Consider the following 24,442-nt stretch of genomic DNA (forward strand, 5'->3'; position numbering starts at 1 on the left):
ACACATGAAATGACAACCCCCTCCCCCCGCATGTGTGCGAGGTGGCGCTAGGAAAAGACAACAAAGGCCATACACACACATATATATATCAACATATACATACACAGATGTATACACACACGTACATATTCATACTTGCTTGCCTTCATCCATTCCTGTCACTACCCAGCCCCACAGGAAACTGCATCGCTTCCCCCTGCTCCAGCATGGTAGCGTCATGAAAACAGACAAAAAAAGGCCACATTCATTCACACTCAGTCTCTAGCTGTCTTGTGTAATGCACCAAAACCACAGCTTCCTATCTGCATCCAGGCTCCACAGACCTTTCCATGGTTTACCCCACACATTTCACATGCCCTGGTTCAGTCTAGGGCATCTTAGAAAGGCAGCACCAGGAACTGATGAAGTAATATAAATTTGCTCACATCCATTCTCTAGTTCCCACATACAATGCTCTGAAACCAAGGCCCCATATAGACCTTTGCATAGTTTCCCTAAGCTGCTTCACATGTCCTGGTTCAGTCCACTCACAGCAGGTCGACACATATATATCATATGTCCTAATTCATTCTACCCCATCCATGCTCTTCAGCCTCTTGCATATTCAAGCCCATCATTCAAAATCTTTTACATTCCATCCTTCTATCTCCAATTTGGTCTCCCCATATTCACTGTCTATTCCACTTATGACACATACATATACTCTTCGTCAACTTCTCACTCACTGTCTCTATACACAATGTCTACACCATTTCAGTTCTCTCAATCACCCCTCTTTTTAGTAATACACCTTTGTTTACCCTTTAATTATTTCTCCATTCAAACCCACCATGACCGTTGAATTTGTTTATTGATGGGGTAGTGAGGGAACAAAATACAAGGATATTGCAGGGAGATGCGAGCATGCAGTCCGTAGGAGGAGAGGGGTCCTGGGAGGTCAGCTGTTGTTTGCTGGTGACACAATATTGATGGCAGATTCAAGTGAGAAACTGCAAAAGTTGGTGACTGAGTTTGGATGAATGTGAACAGAGGATGATGACAGTAAATATGAATAAAAACAGTTATAAGGTCTCGCAAGGTTGAGAAACAGTTTAGCTAGGGTGTGAATTTTCAATGGAGAAAATATGGAGAGTGAGAAATGTTTTAGATACCTGGGAGTGAGCATGGCAGCAAATAGAATTACGGAAGCAGAAGTGAGTAATAGGGCGAATGAGGGGGTGAAGGTTCTGGGAGCATTGGAGAACATGTGGAAAGATAGGTTAACTGGGAGGGTAAAAATGGGTACGTCTGAAGGCACAGCAGTCCTAACAATATCATATAGATGCAAGGTACAGGCTATCAATAAAGGTATGTGGAGGAGGGTGGCTGTGTTGGAAATGAAATGTTTGATCGAGTAAGAAATGAAAGGGTAAGAGAGAGTTGTGGTAATAAAATGTGATTGAGAGAGTTCAAGAAGGCGCTGAAATACTTTGGACACATGGAGAATGATAGAGGAAATGTATGAAAATATTTAAGGCAACTGGGGCGTGAAAATGCAAGAGTGAAAGATGTGCAAAGGATAGAAGGAACTGGAATAATGTGGTATACAGGGGTCAATGTGATGTCAATGGACTGAACCAGGGCATGTGAAGCATCCAAGGTAAACCATAGAAAGGTGTAAGGGGCCTGGTTGTGGATAAGGTGCCGTGGTTTCAGTGCATTATACAAGATAGATAGATAGAGAATGGATATGAGTGGATTCAGCTTTCTTCAGCTGCTCTGGCCACGACCTCACTAATGTGGGAAACAGCGATCAAGTATGAAAAAAGCATACACACCCACACACATATATATTATATATATATGGGTTTTAGATATCTGGGAGTGGATTTGGCAGCGGATGGAACCATGGAAGCAGAAGTGAATCATAGAGTGGGGGAGGGGGCGAAAATTCTGGAAGCATTGGAGAAAGTGTGGAAGTCGAGAACATTATCTTGAAAAGCAAAAATGGGTATGTTTGAAGGAATAGTGGTTCCAACAATGTTATATGGTTGCAAGGCGTGGGCTATGGATAGAGTTGTGCAGAGGAGGGTGGATGTGCTGGATATGAGGTGTTTGAGGACAATATGTGGTGTGAGGTGGTTTGATCGAGTAAATAATGAGAGGGTAAGAGAGATGTGTGGTAATAAAAAGAGTGTGGTTGAGAGAGCAGAGGAGGGTGTTTTGAAATGGTTTGGTCACATGGAGAGAATGAGTGAAGAAAGATTGACCAAGTGGATATATGTGTCAGAGGTGGAGGGAACGAGGAGAAGTGGGAGACCAAATTGGAGGTGGAAAGATGGAGTGAAAAAGATTTTGAGTGATAGTGAATTGAAAAGCTGTGGTATACTGGGGTCGACGTGCTGTCAATGGATTGAACCGGGCCATGTAAAGCATCTGGGGTAAACCATGGAAAGTGGGGCCTGGATGTGGAAAGGGAGCTGCGGTTTCGGTAAATTATTACATGACAGCTAGAGAGTGAGTGTGAAAGAACGTAACCTTTGTTGTCCTTTCCTAGTGCTACCCGCACACATGAAGGGGGAGAGGGTTGTTGTTTCATGTGTGGCAGGGTGGCGATGGGAATGAATAAAGGCAGACAGTATGTACATGTGTAAATATATGTATATGACTGTGTGTATATATATGTATACGCTGAGATGTATATGTATGTATATTTACGTGTGTGGATGTGTATGTATAAACATGTGTATGTGGGTGGGTTGGGCCATTCTTTCGTCTGTTTCCTTGTGCTACCTCGCTAACACGGGAGACAGTGACAAAGCAAAATAAAATAATAAAATAATAAAATCAAGTTATCCCAGTCAATTTGAGTCTTATATCAAAGCTAAAACAGACCTCTTGAAATAGCTGATGCACGAGAGAGCCAATCAACATCAACTGGTTGCCAGAATCTAAACCTTTGAATCGCTCACTGAGAATAGTTTTACGACGGCAGAACACAGCCGAAACAACAGAGGTTCCTGAGATAAGAAAGTCTGGATTGATGACAATGACCCCCTGAAAAAAAAAAAACAAGTGTCAATAGTGGAGTATAGAAAGGAATTCAATCAGCAAAAGACCAGAGGGCTCTTTTGGGGATGTTTGCAATAGTAGATGATATTAGAAACTCCCAGATTAGAGCATGGAGAGAGTATAACAGCATAAAGATATTAAAAAAAAGAAAACTATTTATGTAACTATGAAAGCACAAATAATGTTAGTCATGGACTTGAAGAGAAATTTCTATACGCTATCCTTAAACATACCTTTAGAGGGAACAGAGAAGGGGAGCAAGTGAGGATTTTCTCTCTAAGGCTCAGTCCTCTGTTCTTAACGTTATCTCGCTAAAGCGGGAAATGGTGAATATGTATGAAAAAAAATGTTCATACTTAATCGCTGTTTCCTGCATCAGCGAAGTAGCGCCAAGAAACAGATGAAGAATGGCCCATCCACTCATATACACATATATATATATACATAAATCCCCATACACACACACATATACATACATATATTTTTTCTTTTAAACTGTTCGCCATTTCCCGCGTTAGCAAGGTAGCGTTAAGAACAGAGGACTGGGCCTTTTTTGGAATATCCTCACCCGGCCCCCTCTGTTCCTTCTTTTGGAAAATTAAAAAAAAAACGAGAGGGGAGGATTTCCAGCCCCCCGCTCCCTCCCTTTTAGTCGCCTTCTACGACACACAGGGAATACGTGGGAAGAATTCTTAATCCCCTATCCCCTAGCGGGGGGCTAGGGAGCGGGGGGCTGGAAATCCTCCCCTCTCGTTTTTTTTTTTTTTTTTTTTTTTTTTTTTTTCCAAAAGAAGGAACAGAGAAGGGGGCCAGGTGAGGATATTCCCTCAAAGGCCCAGTCCTCTGTTCTTAACGCTACCTTGCTAATGCGGGAAATGGTACAGTAGGGTTGAGGGTCAAGTCAATTGGGAGGTGAGTTTGAATGGAGAAAAACTGGAGGAAGTAAAGTGTTTTAGATATCTGGGAGTGGATCTGTCAGCGGATGGAACCATGGAAGCGGAAGTGGATCATAGGGTGGGGGAGGGGGCGAAAATTTTGGGAGCCTTGAAAAATGTGTGGAAGTCGAGAACATTATCTCGGAAAGCAAAAATGGGTATGTTTGAAGGAATAGTGGTTCCAACAATGTTGTATGGTTGCGAGGCGTGGGCTATGGATAGAGTTGTGCGCAGGAGGATGGATGTGCTGGAAATGAGATGTTTGAGGACAATGTGTGGTGTGAGGTGGTTTGATCGAGTAATTAACGTAAGGGTAAGAGAGATGTGTGGAAATAAAAAGAGCGTGGTTGAGAGAGCAGAAGAGGGTGTTTTGAAATGGTTTGGGCACATGGAGAGAATGAGTGAGGAAAGATTGACCAAGAGGATATATGTGTCGGAGGTGGAGGGAACGAGGAGAAGAGGGAGACCAAATTGGAGGTGGAAAGATGGAGTGAAAAAGATTTTGTGTGATCGGGGCCTGAACATGCAGGAGGGTGAAAGGAGGGCAAGGAATAGAGTGAATTGGAGCGATGTGGTATACAGGGGTTGACGTGCTGTCAGTGGAGTGAATCAAGGCATGTGAAGCGTCTGGGGTAAACCATGGAAAGCTGTGTAGGTATGTATATTTGCGTGTGTGGACGTGTGTATGTACATGTGTATGGGGGGGGGTTGGGCCATTTCTTTCGTCTGTTTCCTTGCGCTACCTCGCAAACGCGGGAGACAGCGACAAAGTATAAAAAAAAAAAAAAAAAAAAAAATATATATATATATATATATATATATATATATATATATATATATATATATATATATATATATATATATATATATCTTTTGCGCAATCCATCACTGATTCCCTAAATACATCCCATTCCTCCCCCACTCCCCTTACTTCCATTGTTCTCACCTTTTTCCATTCTGTACACAGTCTCTCCTGGTACTTCCCCACACAGGTCTCCTTCCCAAGCTCACTTACTCTCACCACCTTCTTCACCCCAACATTCACTCCTCTTTTCTGAAAACCCATACTAATCTTCACCTTAGCCTCCACAAGATAATGATCAGACATCCCTCCAGTTGCACCTCTCAGCACATTAACATCCAAAAGTCTCTCTTTCGCACGCCTGTCAATTAACACGTAATCCAATAACGCTCTCTGGCCATCTCTCCTACTTACATAAGTATACTTATGTATATCTCGCTTTTTAAACCAGGTATTCCCAATCATCAGTCCTTTTTCAGCACATAAATCTACAAGCTCTTCACCATTTCCATTTACAACACTGAACACCCCAAAAGATGCTTGTGGCATGAGAAGAGTGGGAGGTGGGCTGTTTAGAAAGGGTAGTGAGTGGTGGGATGAAGAAGTAAGAGTATTAGTGAAAGAGAAGAGAGAGGCATTTGGACGATTTTTGCAGGGAAAAAATGCAATTGAGTGGGAGAAGTATAAAAGAAAGAGACAGGAGGTCAAGAGAAAGGTGCAAGAGGTGAAAAAAAGGGCAAATGAGAGTTGGGGTGAGAGACTATCAGTAAATTTTAGGGAAAATAAAAAGATGTTCTGGAAGGAGGTAAATAGGGTGCGTAAGACAAGGGAGCAAATGGGAACTTCAGTGAAGGGCGTAAATGGGGAGGTGATAACAAGTAGCGGTGATGTGAGAAGGAGATGGAATGAGTATTTTGAAGGTTTGTTGAATGTGTCTGATGACAGAGTGGCAGATATAGGGTGTTTTGGTCGAGGTGGTGTGCAAAGTGAGAGGGTTAGGGAAAATGATTTGGTAAACAGAGAAGAGGTAGTAAAAGCTTTGCGGAAGATGAAAGCCGGCAAGGCAGCAGGTTTGGATGGTATTGCAGTGGAATTTATTAAGAAAGGGGGTGACTGTATTGTTGACTGGTTGGTAAGGTTATTTAATGTATGTATGACTCATGGTGAGGTGCCTGAGGATTGGCGGAATGCGTGCATAGTGCCATTGTACAAAGGCAAAGGGGATAAGAGTGAGTGCTCAAATTACAGAGGTATAAGTTTGTTGAGTATTCCTGGTAAATTATATGGGAGGGTATTGATTGAGAGGGTGAAGGCATGTACAGAGCATCAGATTGGGGAAGAGCAGTGCGGTTTCAGAAGTGGTAGAGGATGTGTGGATCAGGTGTTTGCTTTGAAGAATGTATGTGAGAAATACTTAGAAAAGCAAATGGATTTGTATGTAGCATTTATGGATCTGGAGAAGGCATATGATAGAGTTGATAGAGATGCTCTGTGGAAGGTATTAAGAATATATGGTGTGGGAGGCAAGTTGTTAGAAGCAGTGAAAAGTTTTTATCGAGGATGTAAGGCATGTGTACGTGTAGGAAGAGAGGAAAGTGATTGGTTCTCAGTGAATGTAGGTTTGCGGCAGGGGTGTGTGATGTCTCCATGGTTGTTTAATTTGTTTATGGATGGGGTTGTAAGGGAGGTAAATGCAAGAGTCCTGGAAAGAGGGGCAAGTATGAAGTCTGTTGGGGATGAGAGAGCTTGGGAAGTGAGTCAGTTGTTGTTCGCTGATGATACAGCGCTGGTGGCTGATTCATGTGAGAAACTGCAGAAGCTGGTGACTGAGTTTGGTAAAGTGTGTGGAAGAAGAAAGTTGAGAGTAAATGTGAATAAGAGCAAGGTTATTAGGTACAGTAGGGGTGAGGGTCAAGTCAATTGGGAGGTGAGTTTGAATGGAGAAAAAACTGGAGGAAGTGAAGTGTTTTAGATATCTGGGAGTGGATCTGTCAGCGGATGGAACCATGGAAGCGGAAGTGGATCATAGGGTGGGGGAGGGGGCGAAAATTTTGGGAGCCTTGAAAAATGTGTGGAAGTCGAGAACACTATCTCGGAAAGCAAAAATGGGTATGTTTGAGGGAATAGTGGTTCCAACAATGTTGTATGGTTGCGAGGCGTGGGCTATGGATAGAGATGTGCGCAGGAGGATGGATGTGCTGGAAATGAGATGTTTGAGGACAATGTGTGGTGTGAGGTGGTTTGATCGAGTAAGTAACGTAAGGGTAAGAGAGATGTGTGGAAATAAAAAGAGCGTGGTTGAGAGAGCAGAAGAGGGTGTTTTGAAATGGTTTGGGCACATGGAGAGAATGAGTGAGGAGAGATTGACCAAGAGGATATATGTGTCGGAGGTGGAGGGAACAAGGAGAAGAGGGAGACCAAATTGGAGGTGGAAAGATGGAGTGAAAAAGATTTTGTGTGATCGGGGCCTGAACATGCAGGAGGGTGAAAGGAGGGCAAGAAATAGAGTGAATTGGAGTCATGTGGTATACAGGGGTTGACGTGCTGTCAGTGGATTGAAGCAAGGCATGTGAAGCGTCTGGGGTAAACCATGGAAAGCTGTGTAGGTATGTATATTTGCGTGTGTGGACGTGTGTATGTACATGTGTATGGGGGGGGGGGGGTTGGGCCATTTCTTTCGTCTGTTTCCTTGCGCTACCTCGCAAACGCGGGAGACGGCGACAAAGTATAAAAAAAAAAAAAAAAAAAAAATATATATATATACATATGTACAAATTCATACTTAAGTGCCTTCATCCATTCCCGTCACTACCCCGCCCAGCAGGAAACAGCATCCCCCCTTCAGCGAGGTAGCGCCAGAAAAGGCCACACTCGTTCACACTCAGTCTCTAGATGCTATGTGTAATGCACTGAAACCACAGCTCCCTATCCACATCCAGACCCAACAGACCTTTCCATGGTTTACCCCAGACGCTTCACATGCCCTGATTCAGTCCACTGCAGCACATCTATCCCGGTATACCACATCGTTCCAATTCACTCTATTCCTTGCACACCTTTCACCCTCTGGTATGTTCCAGCCCCAGTTTCTCAAAATCTTCTTAATTCCATCCTTCCACTTCCAATTTGGTCTTCCGCTTCTCCTTGTTCCCCCAACCTCTCTAACACATATATCCTCTTTGTCAATCTTTCCTCACTCATCCTCTCCATATGTCCAAACCATTTTAACACATCCTAGGGATAGGGGGGAAAGAATATAGCCCACGAATTCCCTGCATGTAGGAGAATGCAACTGAGAGGGGCAGGAGCACATGGCTGGAAAAACATACTGTTCCCAGTTTATTCAGCTGTAGTCTGTCCTTCATAAACATATCTGAACGCATGTATTTATGAATTCAACTCCCTGCTGGAACGAAAGGTTCATTAATCTGTAACTTATGAGCGACTATACTTATGGTAAACATGGAAGATATGATGCAGGAAGACAATTTAGAATATATATGGTGTTCTGTGAGAAATAATGATTTTCAATAAAACAACACAAAATTTGAAGTATCTGGGGAAAAAAAAAAAATTGAAAGCATTAGAATGAAGTATGCATGGATGAGAAGCTGAACACAGTAGAAATGCTAAGGAGTTTCAAGGGAATGGGATATGGATTAAAAGATTCATAATACATACTTTTTTCTTAACTATTTTAAATATAAAAGAATTTAAAACTATCTATCTTTTCATAATCCCCATATGATCTCCATCCCTTACATTCCTCTCACTTCAATTAGCTACACAATTCTTTAAGCATTGTCTTACACAGCTGTACACAAGTCCTTTACATGCAAAAATACATGCTGCCCTATCAAAGTATGAATATATGATAGGAAAGTTATTCAACTTTTTACTCATAAAAATTAAGATAATACCTTTGAATTGTCAATCAAAAAATGTCCATCAACAGGATCTGTGTACAGAATGTGCACAATGTCTCCTTCAGATACCATACTCTGTGACCTGAAAAGTGAAACATCTTTTTAAAAATTTACAAATACTGAAAAAATTCCTCATTCAAAAGTACTGAACACTAAGTACTGTAATGAGTGTAAATAAGGGTATAACTTAGGTGACTGTAATCCTATGAATGAAAACAAGTGATAATTGGAAAAGAAAGCTTAAAACATGAATGAGAAGTGCAAAAACATTTAAATATCTAAATATTTAAACACTGGATGCAGAGTAATTGAATTATTGGGGAAACATGAAAAATCAAAATGTACACAAAAGGTGTATGTTTTGGAGTCTGGAAATCCTTTCCTCTTCAAGGAGGTTTCCCTCTAGTTTCCCCCATCTGTCAAAAATACTTACCGTTAATAGTGGCAGCTTGCCCGTTTCAGATCCACCTTCAACCAATCAGAGTTAACCAAAAGATGATTTCAATGATAAATTCACTGATCTACCCAGTAGCTCAGAATCCACAAACAGCATGCATCAACACCAAATAGAACAGCTTTTTGCAAAGAAGGCAGGGCAAGGTAAGAAAACCAACAGTGCTCACAGGACAGAGCCTTAGGACTTATGTGGTGTAACAGTTTGCAGTGCCGTCGTGCATTCACAGGCCACCCAGGATTAAGCATATGGGTCCATATCCACGTTGCAACAATCAGTTCCCAGTCAAACCAGCTGTTCATCCTGGAAATTCTCCCCTTCAGTTTTTACATTTCCAAAAGAAGGAACAGAGAAGAAGGATAAGTGAGAATTTTCCCTCCAAGACTCAGTCCTCTGTTCTTGATGCCACCTCCCTAACATAGGATATGGCAAATATGTACTATTATCATTATAATTATCATTATCATTATCATTATTATTATCATTATTTTCATTATCATTATCAATAGTATCATCATACTTGATTGTCATTTCTTGCGTCAGAGGTAGTGCCAGGAAACAGACAAAGAATGGCCCATCCACTCATATACACATATTTTATCTATTTATCTATTTTGCTTTGTCGCTGTCTCCCACGTTAGTGAGGTAGCACAAGGAAACAGACGAAAGAATGGCCCAACCCACCCACATACACATGTATATACATACACGTCCACACACGCAAATATACATACCTATACATCTCAACGTATACATATATATACACACAGACATATACATATATACACATGTACATAATTCATAGTCTGCCTTTATTCATTCCCATCACCACCCTGCCACACATGAAATAACAACCCCCTCCCCCCTCATGTGCATGAGGCAGCGTTAGGAAAAGACAACAAAGGCCACATTCATTCACACTCAGTCTCTAGCTGTCAAATACACATATATACATAAATGCTAGTACGTGCACATATACATACCAACATATACACATATACAAACACATACAAAGACATATACATATATATACACATTCATACTTGCCTGTATTCATCCATTTCTGGCGCTACCCACCCCACAGAAAACAGCTCCGCTACCCCCTGCTTCAATGAAGTACTGCCAGAAAAACAGACAAAAAAGGCCACATTCGTTCACACTCAGTCTCTAGCTCTCACGTGCAATGCCCTGAAACCACAGCTCCCTATCCACATCCAGGCTCCACAGACCTTTCCATGGTTTACCTGAAACATTGCACATACCCTGGTTCAGTCCACTCATAGCACGTCGACCCCGGTACACCACATCATTCCAATTCACTCTATTCCTTGTATGGCTCTCACTCTCCCGTGCCACAGACCAACCTTCAGCTGGAACCACTTATCCATCCCTCTACGTACATGCGTACATGCATACATACACACATTCCTCTCCAAAATTCTTCACTTCTTCCATCGATATTCCTCCCACACCATATATTCATAACCTCTTTCACAGAGAATCCCTATTGACCCCATCATATGCTTTCTAAAGATCCATATACGTCCTATACAAATCTTTGTTTCTATAAGTATTTCTCACAAATTATTCTTACGAAACATCTGATCCACATATCCTCTACCATTCCTGAAATCTACTGTTCCTCCCCAGTCTGACACTTTATGACTGCCACCACCCTCTCAATTTCTAATCTCCCAGACAACTCACCAGGAACATTCAATATAATCACAACTCAATCGACCAAGCAGTCGCTTTTGCACCTCATGCATATACAAAATGTCACTATACAGGCATTCCACCAATTCTGAGGCACCTCACAATGCACCATACATGTGATAAAAATCCTAACCAACCAATCAACAACACAGTCACCCCTTTTCTTAAGAAATCTAACTGCAAATCCATCCACTCTAACTACTTTACCATAACCATCTTAAGGAAGGGTTTCACCCCCTTTCTTCTTTTCACCAAAACACTCGCAATAATCTCTCACTTTGCATATCTCTACATCCCAAAAAACATATCTGCCACCCTATGATCAAACACATTCAATAGAACTTCCGTTTAACAATTATTTCATCTAATCTCTGCCCCCTTCAGTTAAAGACAAAAGACCAATGCATACACAGGAGAGAAGTATGGAGTACAACATTCCATGAGGAGATGCAACAGGATAATTGTAAAAGACAAGTCGAGGCAGTGAAACAAGGATACTCAAACAAAGAAATGACATAAGCCAAAAAATTATCAAAGCAATGGTGATATATGAACAAGCAAGACAGAAGGAAGGAGGCAAAAATCATCTCCAAAGGCTGGGACAGACAAAGAAGAAAAGCAGTAGGATCAACTTACATTTCAATAAAGGTCAACATCATCAAAGTAGGAGAGCATTAAAGGTAGGCAACAGCAGTCACTAGACTGGCGGCTGGAGCTTGCTCTAATGCAAGTAGGCATAAAAAAAAAATGACCAACCAAGAACTTGATCCAGCATCATTGTACATAACCTCCTGTAAGATACTTCTACTAAGGGAGACGACTGTGAAAACACTGATACCAAATCCTGATTAGCAGCTTGTTTCTCGTTGCTGCTACAGTACCTAGTTATGTATAACCTTTGAACCTGTGATAATATACATATACAAGTGTATCACAAACTCACCAAGTTCCACTTAGCGTGCATGTTCTCACACTGTCATTCTCAGCAGAGACAAGTCGAAGAAAAATTTCTCCCTTGTAAGCATCCCGTTCCACAGCAGTTACAACATGGCGTCCAAATCTCCCTTGCACAGAAAATGATTCACTGCCTACACCCTCATTCAACAGTTGCTTTACCTGCCTGTGAAGTAGACACCTCCATGATTTTAATATCAAATAGCTAAATAACTTATAATGTAATAAAGGCAAATGTAATCCTAAGAAAGATTATCATTATATATATCAGAATATAATTTCTACATCACATAAGATATAATTTTCAGTACATAAAATTTAGAACAAGACTTACTTATTTCCAACAAATGACTTCTTTGGTCTGTTAACTTCCTCCTTAAATGGAGACATAACTTCAAAACTAGCAGCCAAGTCATCATCCATTAAGTCACTATGTGTTTCGTCAAATACATCTTTCATGTCTAAAGTACAGAATATCTTTTCCTCTTCAAGATCATGATCCAATGAATCAACAGTATTCCCAAATCCTTGTGAGGATACAAAGTGTTCTTGAAGCGGAAAATCATCTTCTTCCAAGGATCCTGACAAATTTCTTTCCTTTTGGTTATGTTTTCTCGTTTTGATGTTTCCATCATCTAACCAAGACTCAGTATCCACCTCATTTTCACGTGACTGAGAGGATAAAATTCGTTCTTTCAAGGCTACTTTCCCAATACTATGGAACAGGTCTGTATTTTCATAACTCTTAGTTTTTAGCATCTCTCTTTCAACATGCTGCCATTCTTCAAGTGATTCCTTACAAATTTCCTTTTTCATTATCTTTTCTTTTTCTTCAACCCTACAATTAGGCTGCAGCAAGCTAAAGCTTCCATCACTTTCTCTATCACTTAATAACGAAGCACCAGCAACAAACCTTTCAAGAAGATTTGACTTGCAACTTTCAATCTCTATCTCAATATCCTTATTGTCTGGTGTACTTACTCGTTTTGGGTCTGGGGAAACACCTGTTCCAGTTACTGCATGTCTCTTTGTTGAGGTTAAAGGTTTGCTCATAGAATGATGTTCACTATTCATGTTCACATGAATATCTTGCAAATCAGAAAATGAAATTTTTGAATTTTGCTCTTGTTTAGATAATGTACTTCTATTTGCCTTACTTTTTAGTGACAGGGGCCTACAACTAGTAACATTAGATTCTAAGAAACTTTGAGCTTTGTTAGAAAGCACAGAGGTTGAAGAAGTCCTTTTATCATTATTTACAGCAGAGTCCAAACCAGAAGAAAAGTTATATATCCTCTTCTTAGGTTGAGGTTGCGGAGTTGGAGGAATAAAATCTGGACTCTGTGTGATTTTGCTTATTGAAAGAATATCTGCTTTATCATATTTCTTTACTTCTGGAGTTGATTCAATAACTTCAGGATCAGAATCCTCTGATGAATCAAGAGAATCTACCCCATTTTCAGAAGGTAATACTTTCTGGAGCACCAAATCTGATTCTTTGGGTTTTACATCATCAAATCCCTGTGAATCTTTTACTGATAACAATGAGACTGGTTGATGTGTTGGTTCTCCCTTTTCTAAACCAATGTGCTTTGTCTGGATCTCACAAGAACCAGTATTCGCTTTTCCTTGGCTAGTGGCTGTGTTTGCAGATCTTTCACAAGAGTTGGAATGGGACCTCTCTTTTTTAATAGTTGTAAAAATAGTTGGTGCTGCTGGGAAGAAAAATGAAGATATCTTCATCTGGCCAGAGTCCTTTGCAGGCTGAAAAAGAAGAGTTATATGAAGCAGCACCACAATCCTATAGTAATCTATCTCAATACAATAAGAGCAAATATCTCATGGTTTTTCATGCTGATGATCCCTATGCATCAATAAATCATGTTTTTACAAAACTACTAAGCCCTGTATTTCTCATACTCTAATTCTCCACATCTACTTCCTTTGCGATGTTTGAATGTTTTCTTATTCTCTTTATCTTTTTCCTTTCCACGGGGATGGAGCAGAACAAATTCTAACTATGGATTCCCAGCATGTCATAAAAGGCATCTAAAAGAGGAAAGAGCAGAGCACTAGAAACCTTCCCATTCTTGTATTTCAGTTTCTAAAAGGTGAAACAAAAGAAGGAGACAAGCACGGAGTGCTTATCTTCCTGAAATCACTTATGGGAAGTCCAGTAACACAGCTGTATGTAGTTGTAATTAAGAGGATAGGTAGAATAAACATCCAATATGTGCAAACTACACTTGGTGTGCAAAAATCATACGTAAGATGCAGGCATGTCTTTTGCAATTGCCACACCATACCATTGTGTAGCAGCTGACCAGAAAAGTGCTCCCTGTTTATTCAACATTTTGGAGGGTCCACAGCTTATGCAGCCTATTATATATAAGCACAGAGGTGGGGAATAAATGTACAAGGGTCCCCGAGTTACACATGCACTGGATGTTAAGTTTGGGGTTGAGGAAACAGAATTCTATTTCCTAATTCCTTGCATATCGCAAGAGGTGACTAAGTGAGGTCAGAGCAGAGGGTTGGAAACCCCCACTCTTCTTATCTTTCAATTTCTAAATGACGGAATACAAGGGGCCAAGCAGGCGGTACTCATCATCTTCCAAGGCTCAGGATGGGGTGTCTGAATGTGTAGGTGTAACCAAGATGAGAAAAAATGAAAGATATGCTTAGGGAAAAGAACCTGAATGTCCAAGCTTTGAGCCAAACAAAGCTCAAGGGTAAACGGGAAGAATGGTGTACAAATGACTTTTGGGTAAAGTTGGAGGTTTTTGTGTGGACGGGGTAGCACTAATGATGATGCCATGGTTATGAAAATATGTGAAAGTGTAAAAAATCTTAACTAGAAAAAATATGCAATGATTATGAAAATATGTGAAAGTGTAAAAAATCTTAACTAGAAAAAATATGCAATGATAATGAAGGAACAATTAGGATGGCACAGGAAACTGCAAAACACACACTTCTCAAATGCGGTTAAGTACTGATACTGGTCTTATAAAGAAGAATGTCAATTATAAGTAGAAAAGCTGGAGAATTTTTCATTCCCATGGTGACAGAGTGATAGCAACATTAGTTTTTCAAGTTTGCAAAGGATAATTTCCTATACCAACCTGTCAGTGAACACACTTAAGATGAGAGGGACCAACACACATACCATCATTACTGGACCTCATGATATGGGCAATTACACTATCATTACTGGACGTCATCTCACATACAAGCACGGATATTGAGAATTATATAGGAGACATCAATAAGAAAAAGTACTCATGATATGCTCAAGTTTTGCTATGTGGTAAGACGTAAAAGCCACTGGGTAATTACTACAAAGCCAGCAATGATATGTAAATATATATATCCTCAAATCACGTACCTAAATGTAATAAAAGTATTGCTTAGGCACCTACCGATCTCTTTCCCTTCTTGACCATGGTGTCGTACTTTAGAAACTTTTATTTTTTAAATAAAATCAAATTCTTAATTAGTTCTTATTTTCTCGGAGTAGTGTAGATGAGCTTTCCTTCACGTAATTACTGCATAATTGCTCTAAAAATCTGATGTACACCCTCTACACTTGTCTACGTTATCCGAAGAAGGCGCGAACGTCATAGAGGAATAAATGTAAGCAAGAAAAACTATATATTCCACTTCATGAACTTTTTTTGTCAGGCATCTATATGTTCTGGTTAACTCAAGTCATGAATTCCAGTATTAAAAACTGAATGCCTTTCATCACATTTTCAAATCTGGACATTTTTTTCCATATTTATACCATTATTGGAGATAATTAAAGGATGAAATTCTTTTTCTATTGGTGAAGAGAACATAGCAAGATTGCACCACCCAATGCACTATTAGTTTCATTTTCCGAACCTAATGTAGACAAAGTGACGTCAAAACAAGCAATTAATGATAAAGTAACAAAACAAGCAATTAATGATAATGATAAACATGAATCAAGCATGAAACAATTAACTAAAGCGTGAATTCACATCAGAGAAAGTTTCCCCTATGACTGGAATTATTTCATATCACACCCTAGGGAAAAATGTGACATCCTAAGCACAAGAAATATAAATGAAATCATTTGAAGGCATTATTTCAGGTGCCTTGAACATTCATGACAAAAAAATATCGATTAGAATGAGAAAACGTCCTAGACAAATAATTCTGTTCTCTACATAATTTCCAGAAATGTTTAAATAACCTTAGTGTAAATCTCTCCCACGTTGTGATGAAAGTAAAAGCACTGATCTAATTTATATTGTGGGCAATGATGATTAGAGATACATTAACTGAAGGAAAATTCATGAGACTGAAGAATGTATTCATGTTACTGCACTGGTTTGAATAACCAATAATCATGTATTTCTTATTCCGTTAAAGGCTGTGTTAACTCGTGTTTGTTCTATTACACATACCACCGTAATGGACTAAATAAAAACCTCTGCATTTGTTATCATCCAGTTCGCCATGACAGTGTTAATCTAACCCAAAGCGTTCAATACTGACACTAACTCTTAAGTTTAATGCTGACACTAACTCTTAACTATTGCGTACGGGCCACCCAGCAACCCGTCCATCAAACAATTCATCATCGGCATTTATAGATCTATCGGTAAGGCCAAAAGGGCCCGGTTAATGATCCTCTGATGTAACATTTTTGTATATATCAAAAATAAGTTATAACACCAGCCTGAGGAACTGGAAGCACAGGAGAGGGCTGGCTGGTCTGGTAAACTCAGAGGGAACATTAACCCTCAGAGGATAACAGCGATCACTTTGACAGAACACATTAATATTCTCTTCATAGGGATGAGCCCTGTAGATTTCAAGGTCAAAATGCTAAAGAAATAAACATAGGATCAAAACTTTATTGGTAGACTATCGACAGGTATTAGAAAACCCACATTGTTCTTGATTAAAAGGTAAAAAGTCAACCTCAGTGTTCCCTCGTGTAAATGAGGTCACTAAATTTGGACAACGCTGTACCTAGACACTCGAAGCTTCATTGGTGGACAACCCCTTGCGGGAGGATGACCCGTTGGAGCGGATGCACTTTAACAAAAACTGATTTACTTGTCTTTATCTATGCCAGGCTACAAAGCCCGTACCTTAGAAATGTCTAAGTGATAACACTGGCCAAAATAATTTCGGCACGATGGCCATTTTTTTTTCAATAATTCAATTCCTCGAATTCAAAGATACATTTCAGGATTATTAGAATAAAATCTTATCTTAGGATTTGGTAATGGATACATTTTCTCTCAAAACATGACTAATTCGTTTGGGAACAGAGGCATACAGTGAATGATATGTAAAGTGATGGATGAGCAAATTTCAGTGGCAGCGTCGGTGAGTTCTATCCTGTACATGTGCGCTCGTCTCAGAAGTCTGATTTTCAAGTACCTCCACACATTCTCTATTATCATCTTGGAATATCCAGGGACGGATTCCCAAAACTTTAGCAACCATTAGCCATAGATTTTCATCAAGATGGCTGTGTATTTTTCTGAATTAGTATTTCCATCTACTGGTACCAAAGTCCCTGCACCTTTATACACAATACAGCCCCAAATCATAACACTTGCAACTATCTTGGGAGTCTGATAATCACACACAAAGATCACTTTTCACACTCATTTCGCCACACATAAACTTTACTGTTCCAGCCTACCACTACTTGCGTTTCATCAGAAAATATAACTCTGTTCCAAAAGGTATTCAAATTCTATGGAGATTCGATCTACACCATGCCCTCCTCCTACAACGATTAGCTTTGGAAATGATAATTTTCTTTACAATCATTCTATTGTAACTATTGAATATCAAAAGTCTTTTAACAGTTCTCTGACTCAGTCTGACCACCAGTGCTACTTCATTAAATGTATTAGTGATCCGCAAACTTTTCCGACGGTTGGCTTTTACAATAAAAACTCGCAAAAGTTGTCCGTCAAGTCGGTCACTATATTTAGTTGGTCTCCCACTTCTTTCGTTTTCGACATAACCTCTCTCCGTACTGCTTAAGAAATTTATGGAGGCAGAAGTATTAATCTTCAACATTTCAGCAATTTGTCGCCCACTTCAACCGCCATTAAAGTTACAATTATTTTCGTCACTCAATTCTTCTCCCTCGCTCAACCATCTCACAAGCAGCTAAGTAAACTAGAGGGACAATTCTTACTTATTCTGATGACCGGTGACATTGAGAAATCGCACCCAATTATCTGTGAAATTTTTCTCTGATTCTGTCTTGTATTGTAAGCATACGAGACCAAAACCCATAAAGAATTTGGTACAAAAATTTTGGCGGCCACGTGCGGAAATACTTTTGGCCAGTGATGCAGAAGTCTACCTTTCGTCTCGCGTCCATGAGCAGGTTCCGTAAGGTTGGTATTAACTCGGAGCAAGCAGTTTTACGTCACATATGAAAATATATATGAACACGAACAGAATATATTAATCGCACACCTTCATATACATAAAGCCCTCCAACAGAAAGGATTCGAACCACGTACCATTTGTGAGAGCAAGGTACATAATAACTAGGTACTATGCTACTAAGGTACACGTTTATTGTACTATATTTGTGTTCATGTACATCCATTTTTGTTATTGTAAGTTCGGTAAAACCACTGGCCCCTGGTTAATGTGAACCTAACGGAAAATATCCGATCCAGACCGTGCTCGAGGACGTGAAACGAAGGGTATTTAATCACTGGAATCTTTTTTTTTTTCCATTATTGGGCATCATGGACAAGATATTTGCGAACCCACCCTCCACACAAATGGTTAGGGATTCGAATCCCTACCGTTTGAATGGCATTTACATAATGCACGTTATCCACTGGACCATGGGTTGACAATGTCATACCAACAAACGCTCCATAGATACCATCAAATCCCCAAAACCGTAGTGTTGGAGGATTGATTTCATGGGTAGCTACAACCCTTATGGTCCCAGGCTTTTCCTAGCCTTCAGGTCGAGATATGAAGCAGAATCTCATGGGCCACTGGTCGGTCTGAGATGAAAATCTTTTGTGGCTAGACAACCACATTACGGGTCAGTATCAACCTGTGTTGGTATGATGGATCATCACTCCCAAAAACGCTCTGCTAACAAGTACTTGTATCATATTAAACATCATTAACAATACATTATCTTTTCTTTAGAAACTGTAAGTACAACACAGTTCAAGGTTAGTAGGTTGACTTACAAGAGATCGTTTCTCATCAAGTTAAAATCGCTGACGTGAAGTTAAAACGTAAAAAAATTATGACTGGACCTGATGGCTAACGTCAACAGTAGCAACGTTGACAGAGGAACAACAATGTAGGGGTCACAAAGCACATTAAGGGGAGAGGAGCCTTTCTATGTAAGTATAGTGAGACTATTGCTTTGCTGTCATAGGTGTCATCTGCATACAAAGATAGCATAGTTCTGTTGGTGTTATTATCTAACCCTTCTTGTTCTTCTACTAATAGCATGTCATTCAAACTTTTATTGCATAAAAAGAGATCATTGGCACAACCCTTCTTGTTCTTCTACTAATAGCCTGTCATCCAAACTTTTATTGCATAGAAAGAAACAATTGTCTGGCACCTTTTCACAGAATGGATCTGGCACTGACTTCCTTTCTTTTTATTCTGTTAGCTCCAATAATGGTAATCACAGATCATTGAAATAAAATAAGGGTTATAGAGAAATATTATTTTTAGAGTTTTGAGGGAGTGGGAAAAATCTCCCTTTTAAAAATGGCTAAGTCAATTGTTATGAAAGTCATGAGGGAGTGAAGATGCAGTAACTTGCTATGGACTACATGATCTAGCTAATGGTGGAGAGACACAAGAAACCAGCTGTCATGAGCAAAATTCACAATAATGTCTGTGGAAGAGAGAAAGTGGACCAACACTGTGGTGTAACGGAAGAACGGCAAGTTGTGAGGTCAGTAGTAGGCCGGAAGGAAGTACGTCAGTTGTGAGGTCACTTGTAGGGAAGAAGGAAGTAGGTCAAATTGTGAGGTCAGTTGTAAGCCAGAAAGAAATTGGTCAAGTTGTGAGATCAGTAGTAAAGAAGGAAGTAGGTCAAGTTGTGAGGTCAGTAGTGGGCCAGAAGGAAAGAGGTCACATTATGTGGTCAGTAGCAGGCCACAGAGAAGTGTGGTAAGTTGATGAAGTTTCACCACTTGGAATTAACTCTGTCTAGTAAGTCAGTAGAGCAGGAGCCTCCCCACATGCAAAACCAGTGCTTTAAACAAGAAATGATCAATCCTTTGTATAAAGAACAATTATTCAGAAAAAAGGAGCTTAAAGCATCTGAACAGAATACCTAGTTTTTTCTTTAGCAAACTTAGCAACTCATGTAAAGTAGGGTTTCCAAGGTAAGTTAGATTTTACAGTGATAAGTACATTTAGTGATGAGTGGTGGAATTTCATATCCACCAAAGAGACGGGAAAGTTGTAAAGGGTTTAAAGAGAAATGGGCAGAAATTAGGGTGATTATAACCCAATGAGATATATTGTCCCATATCTCACTTTACAAGGTAAGATCTGCAAACCTTTCCTCACTCATTCTCTAAACCATTTCAGCACATCTTCAGCTCTCTCAACCACACTCTCCTTATTACTATACCTCTCTCTTACCCTTTCATCACTTATTCCATGTATTTCCAGTACCACATATTGTCCTCAAACATTCCATTTCCATCACATCCACCCTCCTCAGCACATTCCCATCCATAACAAATGCATTGCATCCATATAATATCACTGGGACTGTTGTACCTTCAAACATACCCATTCTCGCCCTGCCTGATTATGACCTCTTCAGACACATTTCTTTGCTTCACATACCTTTGCCCCGACTCATCCTATGACTCACTTCTGCTTCCATGATTCTAGCTGCTGCCATGATCATTCCCAGATATCTAAAACCCCTTTGCTTCTAGATTTTCTCCATCCAGACTTTCAGACTTACACTCCATATAACCTGTCCCTAAGCCCTGCTAAAGATAATAACCTAGCATTTATTCACACTTACCTGCAGCTTCCTCCTTTCACACATTCTCGTAAAATCAGGCATCAGCTTCTGTAACTATGTATATGTTACCTATAAACTGCCTTTACCTGTAGTTATGTATTAACTTCAGAGCTATACCATAACCATGCAAGTGATGTTAGCTCACTCTTTTGTGCATGAACTTTACTTTAACATATATATCTTTTACAAATAGTCATTACCGAATGCAAGTTATAATGATCAATGCCCCACGCTTCTGCCCTTCCTTCACTATCCCTAGACCTCAGGTGGGGGAACTACACATTAACTTCAGCATTATAAAACAGCCATATAAATTTTATTGTCTCACTTGTTAGATATGGCCAAGAAAGATCTGCTATTGTCAACCATGTCCATATGAAAGGCCACAAATGGATTGGAATAATGCCTCAATGGTTTAGAAATCAAACTGTAACAAAAGGGAAAATTATAGAATCTACATCTATTATTTGTTGAGAAGATATGAGTCTTACCATGTTTCATAATGCTAACTATCAGTAAGATGATTATATCAAGTACCAACCCTTCCTAGTACTATGTCAGGATATGTGACCTAATCTGAAATTGCCAACCTATCTTCATATTTTGTTGCCAATCCTTTAATATCTTCACATTTTTGTTGCCAAACCTTTAATATCTTTACATTTTTGTTGTCAAACTTTTAATATTGCTAATTTTTTTGTCACTTTCCTAAAGACAGTCCTAGTTTATAGACAAAAGTATAGAGCTCCCAGAATTGTTTATGGGCTGAAACATAAGAGCTCCCAAAATTGTTTCCATTTACCTAGTGTGGGTTTAATCTTCACCATTAACAAAATTTACCCGCTTCATTTCTCATGTCTGCAGAAGCTACTTGTCAATGAATTAGCATTATAAACAACCCCATAGAAGCAACATTTTGGCACAACCTTGACTTTCTTTGATTTCATTTGTGCATTTTCAGTCATGTTTGTTCCACACTAGCAGTAACTCTCACTGTGGTATATATATGACCCCATTTTCTACATTTATGACACAAAACAGGATTATATTAATGAACAGCCACTTTTTTTAATTACTGAGCATTTACTAAAACCTTCTGGTGCCATTCCTTTAATCAAGGCTCAAGTTTCCCATTGACATGAATCCAGATTGTAAGGCAATCAAACAAAGTAATCTACATATACTTCTCATTTTCTTTCAACACTTCCAACACATCATTTTCAGAACCATTTGAAAACAGGTATTTGCCAGCCTCATCATTCTTCTTATTATAGAAGCCCTGTGCCTACCTTCCTTGAAGAGTACTTTATTTTCCCAATAAACTTTGGCCATTCTAACTGCCCACTGATCCTTCCCTTGAATATTCATTTCAACTGGCTTTGAGAAGTAAAAACGTTACCTTCCATTGATATTACCAGATTTTTCCTTATCATGACAGTCATCACTCATGTTGACACAGCTTTCTCTTCCAGTGGCCACTTGTCCATACCTCTCCTCCCACTAACTCACTTGCCTTACACAGCTTCCTTTCATTCTTGACAAGATCAGATGACATACCATCATCATCACTACTAAACAAACCCAGATCCATCATTAAAATACCTATAACTTTTACATTTCCATCATCACTAGCACTGCCAGTCTTGCCTCTTTGACCTTACCTCCTCAGCAGTACTCTGACACCAGACATGAATATTACTACAGAACCAGCTGAGAAACAGTAAACCCTGACTGATGACATGGATAGAAAAATGCCCGTATCCTATGAAGCCAGCAAATGAACTCTTCCCCACGAGAGATGGTTTAATGAACATAACTTGCCATTATCATTATTATATATGATTTCCTGCTACCATTCTCTACCTCACACTGAAACTGGTACATATCCTTGTTTATTACCAAAAAAAGCTACAGCTGTATCTATCTCCATCATAACCTACATATTATTAATCAAGAGATCAGCTAAATAAGCATAGCTATCTTCACTGGCCTTGGTATTGTACACAGTAAGCACATTCACAGCACAATCATTTTCAACACTCACTTTACCATAACTAATTACTTTTCCCCTAACTTTACTGTTGCATATTATAGTTAAATACCATCAAAACACTGAAAAGTCTTCAGTTTACATACAGGGTAGTGGGGACTAATTTTCTTAATCACTTCCCACTCTGACAGTCAGACACAAATTTCAGCAAGACAGTTATTTTTGGCCATAATCTCGGGTATTTTACTCATCTAAAGTGTCTCAAAATCTAAGTTATAGATATTCTTTGACTTGTTCTAGACATGTTCTTTAATGAGACCTTTGACTAACCTGTCCAGATAAGAGCTATGATCACGACCAGATAGTTTCTTAGGAGCCGATGTAAAATCACTAAAATCACCCTTACCTTGATCTCCTGTAGTTCTCATCCATTTCCAGTAGGCCAGGTACACAAAGGGTCTTCATGGTGTGCATCATTAGGTTGAAAAAAAAAAAAAGTCCATAGGCTTGGAATGGGTCAGTAGATTCGCCAAGGTGGAGAAGTACATGGTTGATCCAGCTTCATTAAGGAAAAATCACCTTTCTTCTCTCTCCCACGCACTCATGTTTCGCCTCATCTTTCACACTGCTGTCGACAAGAAGGCCACTGGTTGTGAAGAACATATCTGTTATCTCTCTCAGTGCGATGCAAAATCTTTCATACTTCCGTCGTGCTCTTCATAGCGACCTTCCCAGACATGGCTGCTGTCGCCGTGTGGGTTGGCGGGCATGGCAGTTGCCCATCTTACTACTTTCGTTAACTTGTCGGTGTTTAAAACTGCTGCTATATCTCCCATATCAGCATTTAAAGCCCTCTATGAACCAGGGATGTCCAGTCTGGTTTGGTTAGGCGGTTTTCTAACACTTCCAAACAGGTCTTCATTAAGTTACATCATCTGCTTGCTCTAAGCCTCCAGATTTAGGCAGATTAAACTAGACATCCAACCACACTCGTGACCCAAAGAAAGCCACTATAATTAAATAATCCAGGTTGAAGCAGACGTCAAATTACACACACACACACACACACACACACACAGAAACACTTGGCTCCAAAATCAAAACCAGGTACCGCCTCATTAAGGCAAATCATACACATAAGCTTGATTCAAACTAATTTTAGTATATCTTTTAAAACTGACTGATTTTCGTATGTTATGCATCTATTTTGTTGTAACTTCTGTTCATGATCCCTTTATATTTGCAATCCTTTTTTTTTTTTTGTTTTGAAAGAGCGCATGCGCCGTAATGGCGTACTTCAAAGGTGCATATCTCCTACCACATTTTACTACTTTAATAATTATGAGGCTGGGATGGTCCAGATTTTTCCTGATGAGTTGCGAGACTGTGTACGGTGAGCTGCAATGACATCCTCATCTGTTACTCACTTTTAATTGTTGCAGGGAGGAAAGTTGAGGAGATGCACAGCCAACATCTTGGATGAGAGGCGACGCATGGACGATTATGACGAAAAGTAAGGATAATTTTACCTTTTATTGCTAAAGATTGGCTATTTTGTT

General features: G+C 39.6%; 1 protein-coding gene and 1 long non-coding RNA gene across 10 annotated transcripts in view; one reads left to right on the plus strand and one right to left on the minus strand.

The window, feature by feature from the left end:
* Positions 1 to 23,885, minus strand: part of Dna2 (DNA replication helicase/nuclease 2) — a 71,405-nt gene extending 47,520 nt beyond the window's left edge. The window contains exons 1-5 of one of the 3 annotated variants that reach the window (XM_071665208.1): positions 23,290 to 23,885; positions 12,173 to 13,602; positions 11,828 to 12,004; positions 8,709 to 8,796; positions 2,875 to 3,036 (exon numbers count right to left, since the gene is read on the minus strand). In XM_071665208.1, the coding sequence (XP_071521309.1) occupies positions 2,875 to 3,036; positions 8,709 to 8,796; positions 11,828 to 12,004; positions 12,173 to 13,581 (1,836 nt within the window). In that variant the 5' untranslated portion in view covers positions 13,582 to 13,602; positions 23,290 to 23,885. Of the gene's footprint in view, positions 1 to 2,874; positions 3,037 to 8,708; positions 8,797 to 11,827; positions 12,005 to 12,172; positions 13,603 to 15,260; positions 15,514 to 23,289 lie in introns of those variants that run through there. The other 2 variants (XM_071665207.1, XM_071665209.1) reach the window with 2 other exon arrangements.
* Positions 18,197 to 24,442, plus strand: part of LOC139750427 (uncharacterized) — a 37,517-nt gene continuing 31,271 nt past the window's right edge. The window contains exons 1-2 of one of the 7 annotated variants that reach the window (XR_011713140.1): positions 24,157 to 24,186; positions 24,326 to 24,396. This is a non-coding gene — a long non-coding RNA (uncharacterized lncRNA). Of the gene's footprint in view, positions 18,243 to 18,727; positions 18,917 to 18,947; positions 19,230 to 24,156; positions 24,397 to 24,442 lie in introns of those variants that run through there. The other 6 variants (XR_011713138.1, XR_011713137.1, XR_011713136.1 and 3 more) reach the window with 6 other exon arrangements.

Source organism: Panulirus ornatus, chromosome 9 (assembly GCF_036320965.1).
Source record: "Panulirus ornatus isolate Po-2019 chromosome 9, ASM3632096v1, whole genome shotgun sequence".
Lineage (NCBI taxonomy): Eukaryota > Metazoa > Arthropoda > Malacostraca > Decapoda > Palinuridae > Panulirus > Panulirus ornatus.